The 25,928-nt window shown below is 49.5% G+C and overlaps 1 protein-coding gene across 3 annotated transcripts; it reads right to left on the bottom strand.

Annotated features, from left to right (window-relative positions):
* Positions 1–304: 304 nt before the first annotated feature.
* On the bottom strand, positions 305–25,928 carry DENND6B (DENN domain containing 6B). Of its 3 annotated transcripts, XM_087763756.1 has the most exons (21): positions 19,722–20,378; positions 19,575–19,669; positions 18,952–18,990; positions 18,811–18,853; positions 17,358–17,470; positions 15,275–15,355; positions 12,338–12,443; positions 11,709–11,788; positions 11,386–11,448; positions 10,516–10,571; positions 9,793–9,915; positions 9,284–9,379; positions 9,092–9,186; positions 8,474–8,539; positions 7,708–7,772; positions 7,185–7,274; positions 6,171–6,224; positions 5,689–5,798; positions 3,512–3,614; positions 2,573–2,647; positions 305–2,221 (listed from the first exon to the last, which is right to left on the bottom strand). In XM_087763756.1, exons 1-21 carry the CDS (start codon positions 19,849–19,851, stop codon positions 2,099–2,101), a joined length of 1,806 nt encoding a protein of 601 aa, XP_087619882.1. In that variant the 5' UTR covers positions 19,852–20,378; the 3' UTR covers positions 305–2,098. The 3 variants fall into 3 exon arrangements, with proteins under 3 accessions (XP_087619882.1, XP_087619880.1, XP_087619881.1); XM_087763754.1 differs by lacking the exons at positions 19,575–19,669; positions 19,722–20,378 and adding an exon at positions 25,489–25,918; XM_087763755.1 differs by lacking the exons at positions 305–2,221; positions 19,575–19,669; positions 19,722–20,378 and adding exons at positions 3,145–3,220; positions 25,489–25,928.

Genomic DNA, 25,928 nt, shown 5'->3' with positions numbered 1-25,928 from the left:
GCCGCTCCCCCCCAGGCGGTGCTGGCTCTGCAGGGGCACCGCTCGTGCCGTGGGCAGGGCGGAGGGACGCGCGGCAGCAGGCGGGCGCCAGGCGCCCTTTGCAGGGCCGGGCTTAGCGAACCCTAGGGTCTGCCAAAGGGCCGGGAGCCTCCGCGCTGACCCAGAGCCCGGACAGGCGTCTCACGGAGCCTGAGAAACCACCGCGCTGAGGGCCATCAGCGACTGAGCTCAGCAGCACCTCTGCAGAGAAACCCCATTCCTACACACATAAATCTACTGAGAGAGACCCAAAACAGGAGACAACTTGGCTTAGTTTTTTCTTTTTTTTAAACTATTATTTTTTACTATACATTAGCGCTTCGGTCCACCACGGTCACTGCAGAGCTATTGCACGGACGCACACACGAACGCTATATACAGATTGTACACTGTACAGGCAGGGCTGCCACGAAGCAGTATTGTACAGAATTCCTTCCTACGGGGAGGTATGGCCGTGTCTCCTCGCTCGGGCGCTTCCAGGCTGGAGGCGGTGGGAAACCGAGCAGCCTCCCGCTGTTCCTGCGCTGTCCGTGCCTGGCTCTGGAGGGGGAAAATGCAGGAAGGGTTCAGCCACCTCTGAGACTCGCGGGCATCTCCCCAGCCCTGAGGCAGTGCAGCAACCGGCAGAGACAGCACAACTTCCACCCCACGAGCGCTGGGCTCTGCCAAGGGCTTTGTGCAGGTCTCGGCCGAAATGCCAAACCCTCCTGCCACGTGCAAAGGTACGCTCCGGGGCTTGGTACGGAACGGGAGTGCGTCAGGCTGCCAGACCCATCCTAAAACCCATTCTTAAGGCAAACATTCAGGCCCTGGCCAGACTGGCAGATGGTGAAATGCAGTTACGGTAGCAGCAATCAACCCTGGGGTTACAGTAAATCCACTTCCAAGGCAGTGGGCAGAAAGACCGCGCTCTCAGGCAGAGGGCAACCGCCTCCAACGCTGGCAGCAGAGCCTCGAGTCTCTCCTACGTTCAGCCCAGGAGCACACACACGTCTCTTTCCCAAGAGGTGAACGGGAGCAGCGTGACCGAGCTGGAAGGTGGGCTGTGGTAAGAACAAGCTGTGGTGAGAGCTGGAGGTTGCTCCCCATGGCCTCAGCACGGGGCGGGCGCGCACCTCTCACAGCGGGGCCCGCGCACCCACGCAAGGGCCACGCTGTGAGCTCCCGCTTGGCAAGGCTGACACAGGCTGTAAAAATCAGGCTCTCCACCATGTTTTATCGGCAAGTGGGCTGACCGTATTAGGTATCTCATTGCCCAAGGCAGAGCTCCAGCTGTCTCGTACGTTATTAAAGCACACAAACTTGATTTTTCAAGCAGAATAAATTACATTTGGAGGCCAGCTCCTCTCGGTGGAGCTCCGGTAGCTATTCCCATTCACACAGCACCCAGCCGTGATCTCTGGAGAGCTCTGTTCCTTGCAGATGCATCAGCCCTTCTTCTCTGTCTCGGGGGAAAAACAACAGCATTCCACGTCCAGCAATTCATCCTCCCACTCCCATCACAGCTGAGGCTCTTGCCAGCATGAGTCAGGCTGCCGAATGGCCAGTGACAATTTCTTGACATCATTTGTATGTGGGGGACTTGCCTCTGTCGTTATCATCAGGAGCTGTCCTGAAAACAACTCCCCTCTACAGGCCTGGTCCTGCTTCCTCCAGGCAGGATGACGGCATTGAAATTTGGAGAGCCCGAGCACTAGACAAGGATGGATGTGTATATATGGGCGACGCACGTTTTGTACAGCCTATGACATGCTGCTGGAAGCCTGGCCGTCACCTTCTGACCGACTAACAGCCACACAGGGAACAGTTTCTCATTTACAGTCCCCTAATCCAGCTCCTCAAAGCAGGAGTAGACAGAGAACGGTGCACGCGGTTCCCCATTTCTGCTGCAGTTCTGACCCACATGCTCACGTGCTGAGGATCATGGAGCAAGGCCCAGATCAGGTCATGCTGGCTGGATCAGGGAAGAGGTTTCCTTTCCAAACGCAACCGCAGCTGCCCACAGCTCGGAGCAGGGTGGGAGGGCCCTTCCTTCTCCAACAGAGTCCCTTCGCCGTGCTCAGTGGTGGTGCAGCACAGTCTGCAGATCCTCCGGCAAGGAGCCGATGATGGTCTCAATGTACAGGCCCACCCGCTGCAGAGTCTCCTCCTTCACAGGGAGGTGCTGGCACCTGGCTCTTACCTACAGCGAGAGAGAGGAGAGAAACGGAGGAATCGTATAACAGCTTCAAAGTTCCTCCTCCCGCTTCGCCATTGACTGAGCAAACTTCACGTTGTCTTGTTAGTTAGTTCGGGGTAGGAGACAACAGACAGAAAACTGTCACCTGAGCCTCAGGGAGATGAAGAGAGTCAGAACTTTGAATCCCTTCCTACACAAACACTAACGTTTCACGACTGTCCCATTTGCCAGGTCTCCAAATCAGGGAGAACAAAGTTTTCTAAGCAACAAGCGTGAGCCGTGTCCCTGGTCTCTCCCTGCCCCAGAGACACAGGCAGAAAGGAACGAGTGCAGGAAGAAGGGAGGAAAACTTACCAGCTTCTCACGAAGTTTTAGCACCAGGTCTACAATCTCCACCTCAGACTTGTCCTTCATCCAGGCCACAATGTTCTAAAGAGAAAGAACAGCTTTCTTCAGGGACATTTCTTCTTTAGAGAAGCTTTTCTCAAAGAGATACCCCCTAAGCAAAGCCTGAAATAAAAGCGAGGAGGAGGCTTCTCAACCCCTTTCACAACTCTGCTTGCAGCGCTTAAGCCTAAATGAGCAAGACAGAGCTCTCCTCACTTTTCTGACCACGACAGCATCAAGCTCTTGCCTGCAAGAGAATAATCAAGGAAAGATGCAGTAAAACGCAGGCAATCCTCCAGTCAGCACCGTGAATCTTGTGCTGTGCTCAGAATTTAAATTTATTTGCCAGAGTCAGGCCTGTTAAAAAAGGAGACAGCTTTGGCATTCCCCACACCGTGCTCGAGGACCTGCACTGCTGAACAGTGAAGCAAGCGCTGCAGCTGAAGATGCACCGGGGTAGGATGCCAGAGCTCCTGGGACTACCCCGGCAGCTGCTCAGTTTAAGAAATTGCACCAGCAGTCACTGCTACAAATCCTACCTATTTTCACTAGGCATTAAGGAAGCCAGCAACAGATGACGCTTCCAGTCTGGCACTCTGTTGGCTTGGGAAGGGCCTGATGAATGAAAAATAGTTGATAGAAGCAGCCGGGGCAGGACCTGCAGTGGCTAACAAAGCAGGGGAGCTGAGCTGCTCGCGTTCTCGTCCCCCGCGTGCGCTGCCGTTCCTGGGCACCGACAGGCGCGAGGCAGAGCTGCGATTCCCAAGGGCACAAGGCACTGTCCCCCACCCGTCCGTGCAGAATCGAGACGCGTCAATAAGCGTCCAAGGCAGCAGTGCCCTCGTCAACCAGGTTTCAGGCCTGAGAAGTCTGGGGTTGGTTTTAATACCTGCAGCTGGAACATACCGCTTCACAGATCGCCTCCAGATGAAGGGCCTCCAGCTTCTGGGTCATTTCCTTGTGCCTCTGCCGGTACCAGCCATCGAAGTTGGGAGACTTGAAGAAACGCCTGCAGAAAGAGAGGTGACACTGAGAAGGGGACAGAGGGGGATCCAGAGAAGCACGCTGGCCGCTCTGCACACAGGTTCCCTTTCCTACTGCAGCAGCCACAGACGTGAGAGGAAAAGACATTCCGATTCACGGTGTCGTTAGGGATGGTAACTGATTATGAGCTAACACGCTCTTTTTGTGTCTTGTCTACTCCAGAGGCTTCCCTTCTGCCAGGCGTTAACGTGATACAGCTGAGCAGCTTCAGCAGATCGCCACCGACGAGAGGGGCAATCCCCCAGTCTCCCACCTTCCTTTGCGCCAGCTCGAGCCTCAGCCAATGCAAGCAGCAGTGCTCTTTGCCCTTCTGTAGCCTTGTCTTGGCCCACTTTTCCTTTGGAGTTAAGATAGCCGGGATGGTTCAACACGGGAAGAAATTCACATTCCTCTGCAGTATCTTGCTTAATGCCTCTCCTTTCCTGATACATAAAGCTTTCAACCATTTGCCAGCATGGACCTAAGTCCCATATAACTGGTGATTTACATCTCTCCTACGTAAACAAGGTATCATCTAGGCTATGTCAAAGGATGCGAAATTACACCTCTCCAGTGCGGTACAGTAATAAACCTCCGTTTGACTGAGCTACGCAGGAAAATGAACAGGGGGCAGCACAACACCTGTTTTTATCTCTGAGCATTATGAACTTCAGATCAAGTTCAAAATAGGATTGAAAAGCCACTACCTGAAAGACGAGGGTTGTGGCAGCAGAGAAGGAAAAAGATGAGAAGGTTTAAGGCGCAATACAGAGCTGAGTAGCAGCCGCTTTAGCAGCACATTCTTTGCAACTCTCTGATTAACAGCGGGGATATCTCAGATGCTGTATTTCGGCATTTTCCTCTATTAAGAGTGGCCCGCTCTTCAAGCTGCTTCCTCAGGCTACCTGCAGAGAGCACTTCACCAGCAGAACGCAGCTGATGTTTGCAGCGTTGCTTTTTGACACCTGAAGGAGTCTTGCTCTTGTGCGCTCTCCCCAGCACCGTGGAGTCCTAAACCCAGCCAACATCTCAAGACGCCACTGTGATCCAGACAGACTTATTTTTTAATTAAGGGTTTGACTTAGGAACCAAGAAATAGTACATGCACAAAACCTCACACAGTTAAGAACCCTGGAACATGTAAACTTCTGCACATACATCGGTTGCCTGCAAACCTCAACCAATGTATTGAAACAGCTCATCGGTTGTTACTATTTTTCCAAAATATTAGATAACCAAAATTAAATCTGTCTACCACACCCTCACCCTAAGGAGTGGAACTGCTTGCTTTCTGCTAAACAGATTAAAGCACAAAATGGTACAAACTTTATCACAGCAACAAAACATACTAATCCATGATTAGTGTCTCTGCTCACTTTCTGGAATTTTTTCCCTTCTCCATATCCGTACATCTCCCACTTTCCTTCCCACTGGGTATCCGATTTCTGGATTTTTTCCTACACATATTGTGATAAATGTCTTCTCCATCCCATTTATAACTAGTTATCCTTTACAAAAACTATGGATGAACTCTCCTGCATGCTCCCTTAAATTCTACCCTGGAGAAAGCAGGCCCTTCGATGTTCTAACAGCACTGCCATCATGCAGTAAAAATGAAACGGCCATTGTCCTGAACGCTGTACCACAACCACTACTGGCCTAAGACCTACAAGTCTTTATACCCCATCTGCCCAGGACCAGACACATCAAAAAGAAAGATTCCCTGGAGGACAATATATGACACAGCTGATGTCAGAGATGAGTCCCCTTCTTCTCCAGCAGCGAGGACGTAGTTTAAGTTCCTGAAGGTGGAGAGTTGACAGCTTCTAAACCTGAAGGTATCTACTCATTTAACAGACTGCGTAAACACGGGGCTGATTCTGCCCTGCATCTGCTTTTCCTGACCATTATTATTCAGTTCTTCACATGCATGAGTTGCAGGTGACCAGCCTCTGTCCTGAAACCCCCTTTTTGCTCCCAACTCTGGTTCAGGATTTGATGTTGATGGTAACTTGCACCAGCTGTTAAGGGGATAAGGCAAGGAATGACCAAAACCTTACCTGTAGAGGCCTAACCAGTCACCCTTAAGTACACAGGTAAGTTGGGGACCAGCATGCTCAAGGGTCTTCATGAAATCTTCCTGACGGAAAGGACGAATCTGTGGAGGATTCTGCACAACAGAAAGACCACATTACATGGCACTCAAAAGAAACCAGGGGAAAACGAGGTCAATATTTACAGTGGAAGAGGTTGCACAAGGCAGACTCAACAACTATGAGAACAAAAAATGCATGAACATCTTAACCAGCCTTGCTAGTAAAATTCAAATTAGATTCACAATAGCTGAGCTGGCTGCAAAACAGGAAGCATCTGTCCCAATGTTTGTTTCAACGGGTTTTTTTTGTTCAAAGGAGTAATAACCCTCTTCCTTCAACGAGGGAAGTTCACCCAGCGTATCAGAGTGTGTGATCAGCATATGGCATAACTATTCCCCATCCCCGCAGTCAAAGGAAAGCAGAAGCGATTGGAAAATTGAACATACCTTCCACGGAGTAATGGCCCTCTGCAGAGGCATCAGACTTGCAATATAATGCTCCTAAGAAGAAATTAAAATGAAAAATTAAAGAAGTTACAACAACTGAGGAGCCTCTTGCCTGGTCACCGAGTGTGACGGTCCTCTCCAATGCATCACAGGCCCAATCAACAGCCTCCTACTCTCTGGTTTTTTAATTCATAGTTGCATTTTACACGAGCCTAAGTGTTGCAGCTTGTTTCCCACCAGGGGCTAGGTCACACGACTATGCTGCCAGAATCCTAAGCATGCCATGTGAGAAAAGGTCGGGTGGGAAGAAGTTGGCAGGAGGGACTAGAACCTGAGAAGATGCTCTGCCCTCCCGTGCACTGCCTCCTAAGACGATGTAGAAAAGAAAGTGGAGGAGCCAAACTTGGCCAACTGGACGGTCACCAAAAAAGCACCAGCAGCTTTCTAGCAGGACTAGACAGGGAAGGCCTTGAAAGAAAGCGTTCGCTTTCTGCAAAAATCTGCCTTCAGGTGGTGATCACCACGTGGACAGGCCTCTTAAGCTCTGCAGCAAAGCTTCCCAAAGCCAGAAGGGAGGGTTTCAGACTGGCAGTGGGGTTGATTCCAGCATTAGAGGGCAAGAGGAATGTTTTGGAATGTTTTTTGGGCTCCCATCCCTTCCCTATATATCCGCTTTGACTACCTGTTGAAAAGAGCAAAGAGTTGGCATTAGAATCAAACAACGTGGAGCACCTATTCCTACACTGCAGGAAACAAAGCGTTCTGTCTTTACACACGGTGTGCTCAATAGCCAGCCTGCAGACTTTCATGCTAATTACTGAAATTTGCGTTCAAGAGACATTTAGTTCCTTTCCACGCAGTAAAACATCTCTACAGAGTGCCAAATCCTGAATCCATTACAGATGCTCAGCTACGGGTGAATAAAAGAGGGCAAGTGCAAACTTGTCCCTCAAGCATCTCCTCCTCGCCTCCCCTCACCTTTACACCACCCTGACAAGCCTCGGCTCAACTCACCAGGGGAATAATGAAACTCTGGGTGAGCTCCAGGAGGTGACGCCTCAGAAGGGCGCTTTGGACTTCAGACGGGCGTTTCCGCTGAATCCCCTGCAAGCACAAGCAGCGCGTTCACAAAGGTGCTGTTCTCCATTAGGCAGACAGACGCAGAATTTGCAAGCGCCGCAGCTATGAGCAACCAGTCCAGAGCAGTCTGGAAAACGGTACCGCCCAAAATACACATTCCACTCTCTAGTTGAACGTATCACTCACATTTCACTACACAGAATCTGTTCTTTCAGACTCCTTTTTTGATAACAATCGGTCTCACTTAGGTTATCATTAGCGCCAGCATTTAACGCATAATATTAAGTGAAAGAGTTTAAAACTGGCATGGTAAACATGTCCAAGGACACTTGACTAAATCATTACACACTGTAAAAAGTCTGTTTCTTTTGGAGAATTTTACCTGTTTAAACCAAGCTGTTGGCACGTTTTTCCCACAATGACATACAGGATGTAGGACGGAGCGGAAACTGCTTACCTTTAGTAATCTTTTTATCAGGGTTTTGTCTTTGTGAAGAAATGTTTTATAAGAAGTATAGATTCCTAGATTGACAAAAAAAAAAAAAAAACCACACACAGAAAAACCAGAAGTTAAAAACACAACTTTGCCCCCGTATCTAGAGGAGGCTGTAGATTATATATCATTGTATAGCGCAGGGATAACAGAACTGAAATTCCTAGCACGAGCCCTGGCAGCTCTGTGTGTGTGCGTATAATTACAAAAATGATAAAAAAATAATTACAAAAATTATGAAATTGCTAATGCCGCCAGATCTCACAGCAGGATTAAAGGACACTGAACTACCTCAAGGACCTTCTTATGCTAAGCTTATGGTGAGATAACTTACGGGAGTCAGCTTATGGCTAGGCCTGAGCTGAACAGTTAGTTAAGTGACAGCTGTATCTAGGTAAGCAAGTTCCTTTGACTTCCATCGCATCTAAAAAGCAGATATGATATATAAAATAAATTCAAGAAAATCAGAAGTTCTCCCGGCACTAAAATAGTTTGTTCAATTGGCTTTTTCAATCTCAGAACAAAGATGTACAGTTTTTCTGTATTAGATGGGGGATGCCACTACAGAGAGCTGTGTAGCACATCGAGTACGAGACGATGGTAACACCAAAATGTCCGTTTGTTGAGCTACAAGGAATAACGTAGGTAATGTTCACATGCCTGCAAAGCCTGCAAAATCCCCCACGTGGAAGGGTAAATAAACGAAATGATGTCTGACAACAGGACTTACCTGGTTTTGTGTCTAGAGTTTTTAGTTTAGCTAGCTTCTTCACCTTAACTTGCTTGGGCAGGTCTCCTGTGGAAAGACACCAAATGACTGGTTCAGGCTCTGAATCTGCCCTCGTAGCCCCAGCACACACGTGAGAGACTTTCCACTTGAGAACATCCAGTCCTACACTCGTACATCTTAAATCGTATCCTCCCTCAGCTCCACCCTCACATAAGTCTTCTCGTCTGCTAACTTTCCTGCTAAAATTTTGGAACGGGAACATGTTAAGGAGGCCTTGCAAAAAACCCCACTCCTCAACCTAGAGGTTTTCTTGGCTCCATAGACAATAATCAGAGTCTCTCTCTCCACCTCCCTGTTCTTCTCTACTCAATTTTCTCTTTCCTGCCCAGGAAGGACTTCTCCTTTTCAGAAAAAAACCACAGCAAGTTATCCTCTCAACAATTTGTCTTCACCATTCTTTGCGCTCATCCTGCACATCAACTGAGTCAGAGCCTAGGCTTCCCTTTGGTTTCTCAGCTCTCACAGGAATGAAGATGATGGCTAGCACTGCAACCGTCAGCTCACTACGAGCCTCTAACAAGGTCTACCAGCACAACAGGGCTTTGGTTCCACCCTTACCTGACATTCTCAGCTCCCCAACCCGAAGAATGTGTGGCCAGTGCTGGAGAGTTTTGATAAAGAAAGGGTTTGTGACTCCCACAACGATGTTTGGCCTAGAAAGAGAGGAAAACAAGCAGAACAATGCTAACCTCAGGGTTTCCTTCACACAGACAGCGGCAAGTGGGTAGCAAGGGTCTACTGGCTACTTACGGAGCTTGCGTCCTGGTGGTATACTCCTTAAATTCACTGTCGTGGATAGTAAAATAGGGGCGGTAGTCACAACAGTACCTCAGAGGAGCAAGGCAGCTGTAACGACAGACAGAATAGTTGCCACATAAACTTCACAGAGCAGGAACGTGTGTTTACATCAGGTTTCTATCCTAGAGCGGTGTTTTGTCCTGCCAGAGGACAAAACACTTCACACTTTGGAGGAGTTCCAGGCTTTTTTTTTTTTTGCTAAAGCTGAGTTCAAAGCTGGGGAGACAAAGCTCCTCAGGGCTGCTAACCATCAGGTCTCCCAACACGGGAGATTCACTTTTACTCTTCTCTACCACTGGTGGAATACGAGCAAGACTCTTGCTATGCTATTTGTCTTACGTGCTTTCATAGGCAAACTAAACCTAAAACAATTGACTCGGCAGAAGAGTGGATCTGAAAGAGAAAAAACTGCCAGAATTTATTATTATAGTTACCTGTACCTCGGAATCTGAAGGCCTTACCTGGTCAGTGCCAGAACCATTTCTGAAGAAACTGTAGGGGATGGTGCCATTACCACAATTGGCTCTCCTAGTAACATCAGCTCCCATAACATCTGGATGTGAATTAGCACTGGCTGGAAACACCTGTCGGTGAAAGGAAGAATGAGGTTAGAAATGCAGTTCAGAAAAGACCAGACACAGTTATTACATGTAAGCCTATCCAGGAACTTGGTATCTAGGACTGATTTTTAGTATCCCACAACAGAATGCCACGTGTCTTTACACACGCTGCTGCTCAACCATTTTACACGTTTAAAGGAAACGCTTTAAGCAATGTAAAGCAACTTGCTGATCATATTCCTCTCAGTATGTCTTCTCATCTAAGCAAAGTAAAATGCATGTGGATTACAGCAGACGTAGGTCTATTAGAATAGCACCTACAACACAGAAAAGTTTGGTTCAGACACACAACGCGTACGCTTCAGAGCTCAGCTCACCAGCTGAGGCCAGGACAAGAAACCCTCCTCTAACCTGGATGCAGGGGGTTGTGCTAAGGGCAGTGCACACCGGTGTAAACGCTGCACAAGCTCTGCAAGCCCAGTGTTCTAAAGGACACTCTGCCAAGCAGTAATTTTTGATTCCTCGTTTGACATCTTCACTATGCCTACAATATATAGGGTACTCGGAGCAGGGAGAGGGGAAAGCAGATGGAGAGGAGAGGGCTGCAGGGATGGTGGCTCTCACCTGAAAAGATCCAGTTCATGAATACTGGGGAGAACCAGTGGGGCTGGTAACAGATTCTAAATGAGGAAGGAAAAAAAAAAACAACACAAACCCCAAACTGTCAGTAAATGGAAGCATCCTGACTGAAACGCCATCTAAACTGACCACATCAATCATAAAACAGCTCCCTCTACAATAAGAATAAAAAGAAGAGAACAAGGTTAACACTTCAGAGATACGAGCCAGGAACAGATCTGGATTGAGCATTCAAGGTCCAAATGCATTTCCTTTGCTAGAAGATAGCCAAGAATCCCTTCTTTTCAAGATGGGAAAGACTTCTCGTGTCTGCTCCTTTATTTTCTAGAGTTCCCTCTGGCGCAACGCATAGCTTAAGATACAGATAGAGACAATAAGGGTTGGTAATACGGGCACCAAAAGTTGTGAACTATGACAACATTATTCAAGGGAGAGAAAAAGGGGGGAAAAAAAAAAAAATCAAACGAACAAGAATCAAAATCAAAGCTGAATAAAAGCAGTAAAGATGCTCAGACAGCAAACGCTGCAAAACAACACAGAAGACTAAGGCAGGGTCTCGTGGAGACCCACCTACGCATGAATTCCCAGGAAAGGCAAGGTGAACAAAAACTGTGAGAACAATGCACATACGTAACTTGGAGCACACAAATTCTGCGCAGAGAGTCCTGTTTTGAAAGACACAGGCACGACAGCGTGCAGTTTGAACCAGATGGGTAGCTGAAAGCACATTAATCCCAGGCCAAAGTGGTTTCAAATGGGATAAGGCTGAAAGAGTTCCAGTTCCTCTCCACCCTCCTTCCTTAGTAGTCTAGATTCAGCTCATCATTGCTTGTGTCATGCCACACTTCATCTCACCTCTTGATTGAACTGCTTCACTGGGCTTGATCCTGGCTTATCCACCCTTGATGGGATTCTCACCTAGATTACAAACAGAGCAGACAGATTATCCAGGGAGATGGAACCAGTCAGCATGCACGCACACCTTCCTTTCTTCCCTAACAACCATCCACGCGAGAAAGCTTCCTCAATTATCAGTTCTAATCGTACAGAGGTTAGGAATAAAGGGAAAGAATTGAGGGCAAACAGCAATTCTAACATCCAGAAGAAAAGGGAATACTTGTTCCACTTCCCAGTTTGCCTCAGTCTGCTGCCGAGTACAGATCATCAGCAACGAGTACCTGAATGACAACTCCCATCACCGGAAGGTTCAGCGTCTGTCCTGGTGCAGGAGGCGGCCACTGATCAATCTCATTGCACACTGCAGGGACACAGGTAAAGAAAAAAGTTTAATCTGAAGGTCAATACAGCTAATTCAGCTGGTCCTGTGAGTTCTGCCAATTTAATTATCGCTCGTTCTAGCTCACGCGTCCCCCTGGCTAGTTGCAAACAAACACCATATCAAACAATTGTGCAAGTTTAGGTCAGACACCAGACTTCGCCTGCACCACTGTGCCCAGCGCGGGCCCAGCAGTACTCCACCGTTGATAAATCACGATTAAGTTGAATAGTGCAATAAAGACCTAGACAGAGATGTAGCATTAGCAGTTTTTTCCGCTCTCTGGGAGTACATTGCATGCAATACTGACAGCATCATCTATTAAGGTTGTCAGACATTTCCCATTAATGCATCCTTTACAGCTGTTTATAATTTTGACAAGCCAACCACTTGGATGGAAGTTTTTCCCTGTTGGAATTGGTTCCAGAATGAACTAATTTGGAACATTTCAGCTGTCTTTCAGGGACCTCCTGATAAAACCTCTAAAAGATTTCAATGTGCAAACCCTCCCTCCTCGATCTGACTGCTCACCTGCCTCCAGGCACGGCTCCAGCTTGTCAAAGTATTCCGGAGCAATCAGCTGCAGCAACGACTGGAACAAGTTCACATATGGAAGGCGTGACACCAGCACCAAAGACTGAAAAAAGGTACATTTAGGAGTCAGAGACCCCCTGACATCATCATTCCTAGCACTGCACATACTTACACTGCTTACTAGACAGCTACACTTAAAAACCAACATCAAAAACGTGAAAGAGCTCAAAAGCAGCACTTTCCCTGGTGGAATTCTTGCTAGCTACCCAGTTGTTGGGCCCTCAGGCTTTGGGAGACCCTGGGTACCCACACAGGCAAGGAGTTTTTTGTCTGATGAATAAGCACAGCTGGCAGCTTCTACCAGGGAGCCACCACAACTGAGGGGGCTGAGCTCCTGACCTAGCAAAAGATCATCTGGAGGAAAACCAAAAATAAATTGCCGATAGGTTCAAATCTACCAAACCAACCATTTCAGAGGGAGAACTGCAAAGGAGCAGGCCACTGAAACTGAAATTAGGTAGATAAACAAAATAAAGGAATTCTGGGGAAGAAGAAACAAAGCGACTTGAAATAGTGCTGATTTGTTTCCAGCAATGCCTGTTTTTGTTGGTGTTTTGGCTTCTTTCTAATGCTTCTTTATGAAATGTATCACTATTTTTTACAACTTTTCCAACTCAGTTCCACTGGGGGTTTTCATTACGATGCTGATTATTCTCTTCCTCTAATCACTAATGAATATATTAATTAGGATCCAGTGAAAATTTCTGCATCATTTAAACACCTCCTTTCCAACCCAAAACTTTGGATGGGTTTTTTATTTCAAATGGCAAACATGACAGTATACTTCACTGAGGAATCCAACGTGCCCACTACTTCTGTAAGTCTACCAAAGAGCAAGCAGATTAGCCTGGTATAAATATCTGTTCATCAGGTCCCCATGTTATCCAGCTTCTCTAATCCTCCAACTTTTTGAGTGATCAATCCACTGCTTTAGTGGAGATGAAAAAACTCATTTCTGTATTAGCACGTCTCTTTGAAAGAAACTGCATGTCACTGCCTAGAGGTGGGGGAGAGAAAGCACAGCAGGCCAAGTAACTGCTGGGGCAGAATGGCGTCCCCACCTTCCAGCAAGTCACCAGGCTGATCTACTATCATAGAATCACAGAATCGTTAAGGTTGGAAAAGACCCTTAAGATCATCGAGTCCAACCATTAACCTATCACTGCCAAGTCCATCTATACCATGTCCTCGAGCACCACATCTACCCTTCTTTTAAATCCCTCCAGGGATGGAGACTCAACCACTTCCCTGGGCAGCCTGGGCCAATGCTTGACCACCCTCTCAGTGAAGAAGTTTTTCCTAATGTCTAACCTAAACCTGCCCTGGCGCAGCTTGAGGCCGTTCCCTCTCGTCCCATCGCTTGTTCCTGGGGAGAAGAGACCGACCCCCCCGGCTCCAGCCTCCTTTCAGGCAGTTGCAGAGAGCGATGAGGGCTCCCCTCAGCCTCCTCTTCTCCAGGCTGAGCCCCCCCAGCTCCCCCAGCCGCTCCTCCCCAGCCTTGGGCTCCAGCCCCTGCCCCAGCCTCGCTGCCCTGCTCTGGCCACGCTCCAGCCCCTCCATGGCCGCCTTGGGGTGAGGGGCCCAGCGCTGAGCACAGCATTCGAGGGGCGGCCTCACCAGTGCCCAGCACAGGGGCACCATCACCTCCCTGCTCCTGCTGGCCACACTGTTCCTGATACAGGCCAGGATGCCACTGGCCCTCTTGGCCACCTGAGCACACTGCTGGCTCATGTTCAGGCGGCTGTCGACCACCACCCCCAGGCCCTTTCCCGCCGGGCAGCTCCCAGCCGCTCCTCCCCACGCCTGCAGCGGTGCCTGGGGCTGTTGTGCCCCCAGTGCAGGACCCGGCCCTGAGCCTTGCTGACCCTCACCCAGTGCCTGGGCCCATCGCCCCAGCCTGGCCAGGGCCCTCTGCAGGGCCTTTCCTACCCTCCAGCAGATCAACGCTCCCGCCCAACTGGGTGTCCCCTGCAAACTGACTGAGGGTGCCCTCCATCCCCTCGTCCAGACCATCACTGAAGATGTTGAACAGGACCAGCCCCAACACTGAGCCCTGGGGAACACCACTCATGACTGGCCGCCAACTGGATTTGACTCCATTTACCACCACTATGAAACATTGCTCTTCGAAGAGCAGGTATTCAAAGCTCATTTGGCTGAGAGGACGGCATTTTATCTTTTGATGTGAAAATACACTACTGAAAGAGTAATTCCATGGATCCATGAGGAAAAATGGATCTTAGGATCAAAGTAAAATATTTTCCTTCTCTAGAAGTCTGAAATTTCCCCCTCCTTCAGACAGTGACCATAACTATCTGTCTGAATAATACAAAGCCCTTTGCATTTTTATGCTGAAATAAACATGCAGTTTATATTATTGTTTCCAGCGTCTGTGTCAAAGGAATTTATGGTAAGAGGCAAGGCTGGTGAGGTACAGCAGTGTCACCGCTGCTAGTTCGAAGCAATCAGCCCAGCAGGAAATCCATTCCCAGATGGCTGCTAGGAAGAAGAAAGACTAAAGCAATAATAAGAGTAGGGTTAAGGTATAACCAGCACAGACCGCAATAACGAAGGATATCCTCTCACTATCTCTGACACTAGAGTACATACTGAAGCAAATGTTTGAGTACTTCAGGATCTCATGATTCAGACAGCAGGCCACTGCTCATGTGATTAACGCACCATGGCAACGCATCCAGGTTTGTTTGGAATTACACTTTCCACATATTCCTGTTCTCCGTGACCTTTGCTGTTTCCTGCAGAAACACCGTGGGTGTCACGTAGGAAGTGGTGCTATTTTACAGCTATGGATAGGTGCCTTTTTACAGCTACGTACCAGTTGAGAGTAGCAAGCTATCTGGTTTCAGTACTCACCTTCTGAAAATAACCTCTCTTCATCGAGCTGTCCTTGACTTGCCTGAAGTATACATAACCGAAATAATGAGCTGACTCCCGCTGCAAGAGAGACCAACAACGCTGTTACTGAGAAACCGATGGCTGCTATCACCAAACTCCCCCAGGCGCTGCCCAAACAACACACCTCGCTCCTGCTATGATGCGATTACTGCGCTCCCTCCTATTTACCAAAGTTATCCATGCTCAGCCATCTGGGAGAGTTTGCCAAATGGGAAGATTGAGAGGAGACACAAACAACTAAATTCACAGAAAACGGCAGCCTCCAGGTAGCACCTTTCACTAGCCCCTTTCCGCAGCACCTTCAGGGCCATCATCTAAAGGGTTAATTGAGGCGTCCACTAATAGGAGCGCTGCGGCAACCCACTGAGCTCATCCTGGCACCCTGTGCTGCCACTGACGGCTCTGACTGTCAGTTCTCTGTGCCAGCTAGCAGATAATGCACTGTCGAGGAAGGAATACATCATCTTCCGAGAGGAGGAGATGTCCTCTACTGTACCCACTGCGCTCCTCTTTAGTCAGGCTTTTAAGGCAGTACCAGTCAAACTTTCACAGAATCACAGAATCGTTAAGGTTGGCAAAGACCTTTAAGATCATCGAGTCCAACCGTTAACCCAGCACTGCCAAGGCCACCACTAAACCATGTCCCCAAGCACCACGTCTACCCAGCTTTGAAATCCCTCCAGGGATGGGGACTCAGCCCCTGCCCTGGGCAGCCTGGGCCAGGGCCTGACCACTCTCTCCGTGAAGGGATTTTCCCTAATATCCAACCCAAACCTGCCCTGGCGCAGCTTGAGGCCGTTCCCTCTCGTCCCATCGCTTGTTCCTGGGGAGCAGAGACCGACCCCCCCGGCTCCAGCCTCCTTTCAGGCAGTTGCAGAGAGCGATGAGGGCTCCCCTGAGATGCTCAGGACGAAGCACAAAGCTGAATGATGCTTCCTTCATAGCACCCATGAAAACTAACAGATTTAATACAAATCCCCAGTGGTCATTTCAAACACACTATGCCTTCCCACGGACAAGAAGGAGGAAGGCCAGTTATCAATGGTGAACACAAAGACCATCCTTAATGTAATTTTTTGAAGCCCCACAGTTTAAGGCACCTTTCTCTTTCCAAATATTATTTTTCCACAACAGAATCCACTACTTTGGCAGTTTTACTTCCCTTACTTCTTTAAAGCTAGGTGAATCTGTGAGGCAGTGTCCAGTTGCTGCAAAGCAGTAAAGACGTATGCAAGCTGAAAAAGCTCTAGACCAGAATTTAGGAAAAGAAATCCTCCTACTCCCTCTCAAACGAGCAATCCATTTCTGGATTGCATATCACAAAAAGATTGCAGAAGTGTTAAAAAGGCACATGCACAGGAAGCATCATCTCAAAGGAGAAAGCAGAAAAGGACAAGTCGATCTGATGGCCATCTGCTCAATTAAAAGAAGCGACAGCGCCCAGCACATCCCTTTCTCTGCATGAAATGGACAGACAGCTCACTGACGGAAAAACCACAGCTAACAGACACCCCTGACATTAGTGCTTGGGCATGGCTAAACCAGCCCGCGTATAGCAAGCCAAAGCGTGGATTTGTGGCACGCCAATTATTCCGGATGTTTTTATATACACAGATCCTGCCATAAATGAAAAGAACCGTCATCCCTCAACAAAAGAGGTAAACATCTAATTTACCACAGACAAGGATATTCTTGTCTTGCCTTGTGGAAACGTGCTCAGGTAACCATGCACTCTGTTGGATGTCACCTGCGTGCCACCGTTCTATCTTTTCGCTGTAGCTCGGCATGACCGTTGCTCTAACTCGGGGTCCCCCGATTCAGTTCCATCTCTCAGCGTAGCTGGGATTCTCAACACAGCCCTCTGAGTCTTAACGTGGAAGTAAGTCCCTGTGCTGAAAGCCTCCTTTCCTGACTATTCCCATGGCCATAGAAAATGAGTATTTTATGTACAGAAAACAAATCCAAAGCAAATTTGGCTTTTAACCCAACAACACTACTGTCTGCTTAGCAGGTATACATAGCGCGCTGAAACGCAACTGACCTGCAGCGTCAGGGGTGCTTCTCTATTGTACTCGCCATCGTCCTCGTAATGAGCGGTCCTCTGTCCCCCAGACTGACGAAGGCGGAAGCTAAATTGAGTATCCCCCAGGCCACCTGAGACAGAGAAGATCACAAACGCTCAGGAAGTAACAGGAAAGAGAAAGCTGGAAATGGCTTAAATCAGAAATGCTGACAAAAACAGGGATGCAGATTTACAAGGAACTCCAAAATTGAAAATGGAGAGTAACAGCATAAAGAAAACCCAGTGCAGGACAGGAAGAGCACACAGCTGAACCCAAGAACTGGTATCATCAAGCTAAACCTTGCCAGGCCGTTGCTGGGAAAGTCACCGACATTGGCCGGTATCATCTGTCCTGAGTAGCTGCAGCCACCACTTCTTACCCACCCTACTGCAAGCCCTACAAGCGGCCTCAATCGAGACCACACAAACACCAGTTTGAACGACAACCCCCTGCACAACAGTTCTAGCAAATGGCCTAGACAAGCACGGCAGCTGGGCACCTCCCAGGTGGCAGGATACTGCTGACCCCCCGGGCGTGCTTCGTACAGCAGGAAAAAAAGCAGCAAGAAGTCCTCAGGAGGTTGCATCGGTTGGATGGGCCGAAGGACTGGGGCTGAGTACATACAGAGAGGTCAGTTATGAGGAAAGAGTTAAACAGACCAAGCTCACCAAAGAAAAACCACAGCTGAACAGACTAAGGCGCTACAACGGGGTAAGAGGACATACTTCCTTCCCACCGTTTGCAGATGCTATGCTCCGAAGAAGAGTAAAGACTGGTGTGTGTGTTATGAAGATATTACTATTAGTAAATAATTTCCTTTACTAAAAGGGATATTTAGCCCGAGTGTTCACTAAGCTCTGAGAAACTAGTGAAAGTACATCCTTAAAAACATTTAAAACTAAACTGGGCAAAGCTGTAGAAAACTAACAGCCACGACCCAGTCTTAAAGAAACAGGTACTGGGATGAATTAACGTGCTTATTTCTTATTGCCACCTTTCTGATGTATAAATATAAGCTCTGGGAATACTTCTGCTGTGAAAGCATCCTCTCCCCATCTATTTCCCTTCACTCACAAACACAGAAATGCTGACAGTCGACAGCTGCAAACCTCAGGGAACCTACCCTTCGTCACTTTTTTTATATTTTATTGGCACGGGTGAAGCATGAGTGTGCAAGCTTATCAAGAAATTGTCCCGTCACCCACGAGATCACAGATTCTACGTCCAGAGAGCGATGAAAATGGCAAGAAGCCTCTTTGCTCAGACCGCAGGGCTGGGTGCTCCTTGGTATCACTGTTCGAGAAGATACAGCCCATCGGTCTCTGCTGCATTAGAGGCAATGACTCACTCTTTCCATCACGAACCCATTTCTTTCATAACGGCCACGAACCATCCCGCGGGCTGCAGGCAAGGCCAGCAGATGCCACCTACCTGAGTAGGAGTCTGGGAAGGACAAGTAGCAGATACTAGTTTTCTGCAACAAACAAAAACACACAGTAAGAAAACCTCCATCACCGCTGCTCAGTGTCTTTAAAACCAGGGAAAAAAAAAAGAAAAAAACATAGTTACTACCTCTTTCTCTGTTAGTCTAAAGTCATAAGGATACACCAACTGCAAAAGAGACAAGAGTCAGTAAGTCACTCTTCCCCCGGGACTTCTACATAGATCTGTAACCATTGCTCCCGTACAATACGTGCCTTATTTCACCCAAAGCGACATCCTACAAAAAGGTACGCCTGCCCATTTAAAATCTGACTGTCAACAGCCCACTGCACTGAACTTGCCACAGAATCTGTGTTTATTCTAGCAGATGTGGAGACAGACCGAATAGCTTATATTTTACCTGGATTTTAACTTGAGAGTGGATAGCTCGGTGGGCAAACAGCCCCACCACCCAGCTGGTAACTTCTCTGTACAGACTACTGATGGGCAAACATCTCTCGTCTCTACAGCAGGCAGGAGAGGACTATTCCCATGCTTGAAATTATGTTAACGTATACTTACTCTCCGAGCCTGGAAAGCATTAATGTTCAATTTTGCACCTAAATACAAGTTTAAAAATTGCCCAAAATAATGTCCTATGTAGGAAGTTTTGGACTTTGTGTATTACTAATTGTTGTGTGGAGGAGGGTCACTTTTTATTTCGATTTTTTTTAAATCTTGCTAAAAAGTCACCTACAATTCACTAAACGCACCAAATATTCTGAAGGAGTGAGGGAGGCTGGCATCATGAGCTGCTGAGAGGTAAACAGAGATTTCACAGCAGCGAAATGAGCAGACAGACAGTAGGCACTTGATGATCTTAAAGGTCTTTTCCAACCTAAACGATTCTGTGACTCTATGACAGACCAAGAATGGCTTTAAAAATGAAGCTATGCATAGGTGCGATGAGGTATGGAAAGAAGAGCCGCTGGAGGAGGGCGCAGAGAGCGCCAACAGCCGCGGCTGGGGAAGCACCCTTTGCAGCAGCATTCTGCAAAGATACTGTCCTCAAGGGCAGCAGAAAGGATGCAGCGGTAACCAGGAGGGAGACAACGATAGTCTGGACAGAGGTTCTACTGTATGAAGAGATTAGAAAACAATATATCCTACGTACACCAAACAATACGAAGCCTGGTGTTAGACACAGGCTTGGGTACATGTCCTTGCCTCCAGGGTGAAAACGTTTATTTAACAGTCCTGAGTGACTGGTCAGCTGAAGACGCTGTTGACAGTGACCAAAAAGCAGAAAATGGGCAGCAGGAGAAGTCTGAGAGGATTTGGAGCTCTGGTTTAGCCTGCCTGATTTGATCTGTTGTTAGAAAGGCAAGCCAAGGTTTATTTTCTACAGAAAGAGGTGGGTCTGGCCCAGGCTTGAGGATTCACGCTTTGTCAGCATACCAGTGACAGCTGAACTGTGTTACACCCAGTTTATCATCGAGCACTTCAGATAAGATAGATCCTCAAGAATTTTAAAGCATCTAGTTAAAGACTCTAGCTTTGCAGCTGAACGACGTAAATGCTGATAACGCTCTTTCTGCATTTACTGTAACCCAGCAAAAGGGAATGCAAGACTCTCGATGCAAGACTTCTCAGGCCAGGGCTGAGGGCAGAACCGCAAGCAAGATCCCCCAGCCTGATCCCCTACAGAAACAATCACACCGAGAAGTGAGAAATGACACAGCGACAGCGACCGTGAGCTTCACATGTCACTGGGCAGAGGATAGAAACCGAAGTACTTACAAATCTGTAGAAGCAAAGTACACAGCCTTTATAGCACTTACTGATCAGGAAATGCAGAAATTGCAGGCAGCTTTAAATAAGCGGATGAGAAAGAAACGAGCACTGAGTGACTTGAAAAATGGAGATCTGCTCATCAGACCTCTGCAGCTCGCGGGCAGTAACTCTGCTTCGGGTCAGCGTGCGAGTCATCTGGTACTCAAATCAGGAGCCCTCTTCAGCGCTTGACTCTTCTTACAAGTCTATAAATAGCGAGGGTGGCAGCACGCCAGAGCGCTGGCAGTTCACTGAGCTAGCTCGCTTCGCTCTAACAATTCCCCACTGATTCCTTGGCAAGGTCATCTAATCAGCTTCAGCGGGTGAGCCAAATCAACAATTAAAAATTACACTGATTAGCCTTCGGTGAAAGCTTCTCTGAAAGATGAAAGCTACAAAAATAAAGGAGCAAAATTATCGCATGCAAGCTACAGCGATGAGGCAGCACACCAAGGCACGACCAGAGAACGACGGCTTTTTAGACACCGCAGCACGAAGGGATGCGTTACGACTACGCCACAGGAGGAGGCACGCTTCCCTGCTTGCTATACTCTTGCATTAGGCGACTGAATAAATTCTTGCGGTTGTGACTAAGGTAATGACCATACAAACAGTCATTTTGTTGATTCCCATGTAATAATGGGGAGACCAGGAACGGAGACCTGGACATCCGACGCTGATTCATCAAGAAGCTCAGGAACGTCGCAGCATCGCGCTTTCTGCAGTGCTTGCCGATGATCTAAACTTAAGTTCAAGAGTCAAGACAGACTTCTAATTCTCCTGCTGCCTTTTCGGGGGGGATCTTCCTGCAAGCAAATCAGACCAGAAGTGGATAGTGATGGCTCCTAGCTGCTTTGTGGGTCCGAGTTTAAGATATGCTAAGCGTATGTTCCACTTGGAGATGCGTGCTCAGCATTTTGGGGGGAAAAAAGAAAAAAAAAAAAAGAAAAAAGATCAGGCTCAAATGCTTCTGACCGAACACAGAAGCACAGACGGACCCAAAAATTCAGATAACATGTTTTTGAAAAATAGGCCTTATCTGCTGCATCTTGGCTTCCCCTTCAGTTTAACAGTCTGACATGTACTTCTGCGCTTGAGGTGGGGAGGAAATCGCTAAATACTTACAAGATTAAAACCCCAATCTAAAATAGTAAGAATCCCAGTCACTGGAACTTTCCCAAAGCAAGACGACAGTAAACAAAAAGGAACTTTTTATTTGTCAGAGTCTCTGGATATCTCAGAAGTAGCCCCAAAGGGCTTAAATGATGTCATAACTTGCGGTGTAGCGCTCTCCCCCATCAATAGTGACTTAGCAAGCGTGGAGGTGACACATGTTGTTGAAAACAGATCCTTGCAGTAAAGCTTTGCTGTTGATCTCGGCACGGGTGCCAAGTACTCTGCTGCCGTCATAGCAACACGGAGAACATCCCAGAAAATGACTTCTGGTGACTCTGAAGTAACCCAGCTTCACAAAGTGCCTGTGTTTGGAAAAGCTCGAGGAGGGAGGAGCCAGCGCCGCTGTGAAAAGGGATATTTCAGAACCACGGGGATGAATTTCCAGCGTTTCTATGACAGCGGCACCAGAGAAGTCGGAGCCCTTGCGGGGTCGGACGGCAAACGGCTGGTGGGGAGGGCTGCTCCTGCAGGACGCGGACTGCGAGCCGGAGAGGATCGTCTCAGAAACGCGTCTTCTCTCTCCCTGGTATTTCTGCTGGCTGTAGTTGACTATTTGCAGAAATGTAAATGGGTGGATGAGTCAGAAACAGTAATTATACCTAATTTCTGCATTAACCTATGTTTTCCTTTGTAACACCTTTTCTACTGTATATTTAAATAGCAGCAGAGCGGGACTCACTGAATTTCAGGCCGATGGTGTATCTGTACTGCGAGACCGCACAGAACACAAGTCACGCACTATTCAGAAACCTGAGCAGACCCTGAACAAGCTTTTGGCTGCAAAGTTGAATCCACAGAGCCCACCCCATTCCAGGCGTAATTCTGCCTTCCTACTCAGCGTCGCTGAAGGGCAGACAACATACACCAAGCGGGCTTCAAGGACGCGGCTTCCACGTAGATTTGGGCAGCAAGGGAAGAAAAGAGATGTTTTGTCCGGAAAGAATCCTGTACTCAGGAAAAAGTAGTCTTCAGGAAAGGACGACAAGGTTTCGGCCCAGAAACCCTGACTGAGACAGGCCTGCTCCCAAGGGAGAACTGCAGGGGACATCCTAAGGTTGGACGAGGGATGCATGCAGCTTCACGCACCGATTTACAGAGATGATGCAAAAGTATGGTGCAACCTCCAGAGCAGGAGGCTTCCCTTCCTTCTGACTCACTTTGCTGTGAGCGTGTGAGGTAGCGCAAGTTACTCCAAGTATTTGCAGCCTGTCGCTCTGTGTAATCCTTGGGTGCGCAAACAGCCTCTGTGCATAAATCACTCTTTAGAGGGATGTACGTACATCCACAAAACCACAGAGAGCTCTGTCAAGATCTAATCTCCGTCAGCTACACGGATCTGGTAATGTCTATGGCAAACTTCCCGTGCAAACTCAGCCAGGACTGAAGTCCCACAGGGCTGGGTGCCACAGACGCATTTTTTTAACCCAGAAGCTTGCAGTCGTGAGCCCAAATCATAAAATTCCCTCTTCTCAGCTGCAGAACTCAGCCTGCTTGGAGACAAGCCACAGGATCTGGACCCAATCGAAAACAACCAAGGCAACAGATGGAAACAGGGAATAAGCAGGAAGATAATGACACCGTTTGACTACCGGCAATAGTGACATTTACACTTTTTAAAAATTTTGAAATAATTTTACTTGGAATTCCCCTGTAAGGCAGTAACAGCTTGAGCTTTTTTATTTTCCCAACCCCATCAAGAATGGAACATGGGATCTTTATCACACAGATCTCCTCCGCCTGGCTTCCTTTCTGGGCGTCTTACCCAACACAGACCCCTGTTCCTTGCCCAAACCCTTCGCTCAGAGACAGAAATCCACAATGGACAAGCCAAAGGAAAAGCGACGGTGGGGTTCTGTCATCACTCAGTCCGGATGCTGAGATGTTCCCAGTCTTCTTGGTCATTTACGCCACAGGAGAAACATTTTTCCCGTCAGTACTTATATAGGCAAAGGAGGAAAAAGGAGGAAACAAAGAAAAAGAATAAAAAATACCTTTCCAGGGATTAACCATATTACTGCATACGCTGATCGCAAAGTCCCCTCCTTATAATGCTACACAGGTAGTAAAAGCACTAAGAAAGCACCTTTGTAGCTACATATTAAAACACTCCTATGACGCATTAAATTGTAAATGCTAGTTATTATCCCCGTACTCATATCCTTTCCGGGGTATATCGGGTCTGGTTTTGCAGGAAAGAGTATAGAGCATGTGAAACTCAGGTCTACAGCAGATTTTTTTATTTATTTTCAGGCTTCATGGAAAGAAACATAGTCAAGTATTTAAGAAAACAGAGCAGCAATAGGCTAACTTCATCTCTACCACTCTCCATTCCTTTCAGAAGCTTCAGCATGAGTTTAAAAACGGAAAGTCTCAATCCTCTGAAAAAGCGTTAACCTCCTTACACAAAGGCAAAGCGAGGAGGACTTCCCACAATTACTCAATAAATATCAAGGAATTTGAGATAACGCCTTAGGTTCAGCATAATCCAGAGATACCTGCTCCCCTTACGTTGCGTTTCCTTAGAACACCGACCAGCTCTTGCTTTCAGTCACGTTACAAGCCTTAGGTATCCGACTCCCTTCAAATCCTCTTTCAGAGGCAAACAGCACAATCTTCCAGGGAACAGGGAAAAACTGTTCCAACCCTTTCACTCCCAGTTCATCCTCTCTGACCCCCAACCACCCCCACAGCTATCAGACCTCCTGGGAAGCCCCCGACACTGCGGGTCCTCGGGCTGAGAGAGCTGCCTCAGCCCCCCCCACTGCGCCCCGTTATCTCCCCATCGCTCCCCACTTCCCACCCAGCTCCCGACTCCTTCCCTGTCGCTGTCCTGCGGCATCCACCTCAGCCCCTCCTCGGTGCCTGCTGACCCCCACACCAGATCTGTATTTCCGAGGAAGATTCACCCCTACCCCCACTCCCCAACCCCACCACCCTCCTCCCTTCGCAGCCTGCTCCCCCTCCTCGGCTGTTCTGCAGCCCCCTGCCCCCCTCAGCCGCCCCCTTTCCCAGCCCCTACAGACGCACACAGGCACCCCGGGCTGCCCTGCACGCCCAGGCCCTGTCCTGCGCGTCCCCCAGCCCCCCTGCCCGCTCCTGCCCTGCACATACACCGCCTCCCCCCACCCCAGCCCTACCCCAGAGGGCGGGGGAGCCCAGCTGCCCCCCGCCTCACCCACCCCTGCCTGTCCCCCGCACTAATTCTGCCCTCTCTTCCCCCACACAGGGCCCTTCCCCTTCCCCACACCCCGCCTTTGCCTGCTCTGCCCCCCCCCCGCCTGCTCCCAGCCTCCATTCACCCCAGCTCCGCCCTCCCCCCTCGCCCCCCAGCTCCGCCTTGCCCCCGCCCTCCCCTGCCTGTTCGCTGCCCCACACGAAGCCCCTTCTCCCCCACGCCCTGCCTGCCCCCCCTGCTCCGCAGCACCCGGCCCCGCCCGGGCCCAGAGCCCCCCCACGCCCCCCGGCCCCGCCCGGGCCCAGAGCCCCCTCACGCCCCCCGGCCCTCCCCGGGCCCAGAGCCCCCCACGCCCCCCGGCCCTGCCCGGGCCCAGAGCCCCCCCACGCCCCCCGGCCCCGCCCGGGCCCGGAGCCCCCCCACGCCCCCCGGCCCCGCCCGGGCCCAGAGCCCCCCCCCGCCCCCCGGCCCTGCCCGGGCCCCGGCCCGGCCCTTGCCCGCACCTCCATGGCCTGGCCCAGCTCCAGGTCGAAGGTGACCACGCAGACACAGTCCAGCCAGGCGGAGAAGCGGGCCCAGGGCAGCGGGGAGGCGGCGGCGGGCCGGCGGGGCCGGGGCTCGGCCCGGCACAGCGCGTCCATGGCAGCGCCCGCTCCGCCCGGCCCGGCCCCGCCGCCCCCCGGCCCCGCCCCGCCGCGCCGCGCCCCCCGGCGGCCCGGAGGTCCCGCGCCCGCCGCCCCCACCATCGAGACGGCTCCGGCCGCGCAGAGCGGCCCCGGGCCGGGTGTCATGGCGGCCGCGGCCGACGGGCGGGCTGAGCCCCGCGGGACGCGGCGGCGGCCGAAGCACGGGGGGACGTGGCCGCCGCTAAACCCACCTCACCCTGCCCCGCTGCTGCGCCCCGCCGGGGGCTGCTGCTCCCCAGAGCTTCACCCCTCCGCCC

Source organism: Nipponia nippon, unplaced genomic scaffold (genome assembly GCF_047370975.1).
Source record: "Nipponia nippon isolate SJK-2023a ecotype South Korea unplaced genomic scaffold, ASM4737097v1 scaffold_3, whole genome shotgun sequence".
Lineage (NCBI taxonomy): Eukaryota > Metazoa > Chordata > Aves > Pelecaniformes > Threskiornithidae > Nipponia > Nipponia nippon.
The sequence above is the reverse complement of the archived record's forward strand: the minus strand, read 5'-3'. Positions and strand labels throughout refer to the sequence as shown.

Coding starts and splice junctions, on each gene's coding strand:
- DENND6B (XM_087763754.1), bottom strand. CDS start 25,776: ATGACACCCGGCCCGGGGCCGCTCTGCGCGGCCGGAGCCGTCTCGATG. Junction 6,225..7,184: donor AGAGTTTCATTATTCCCCTG/GTGAGTTGAGCC, acceptor ATTTCTTCTTAG/GAGCATTATATTGCAAGTCT. Junction 5,799..6,170: donor GGGCCATTACTCCGTGGAAG/GTATGTTCAATT, acceptor TCTGTTGTGCAG/AATCCTCCACAGATTCGTCC.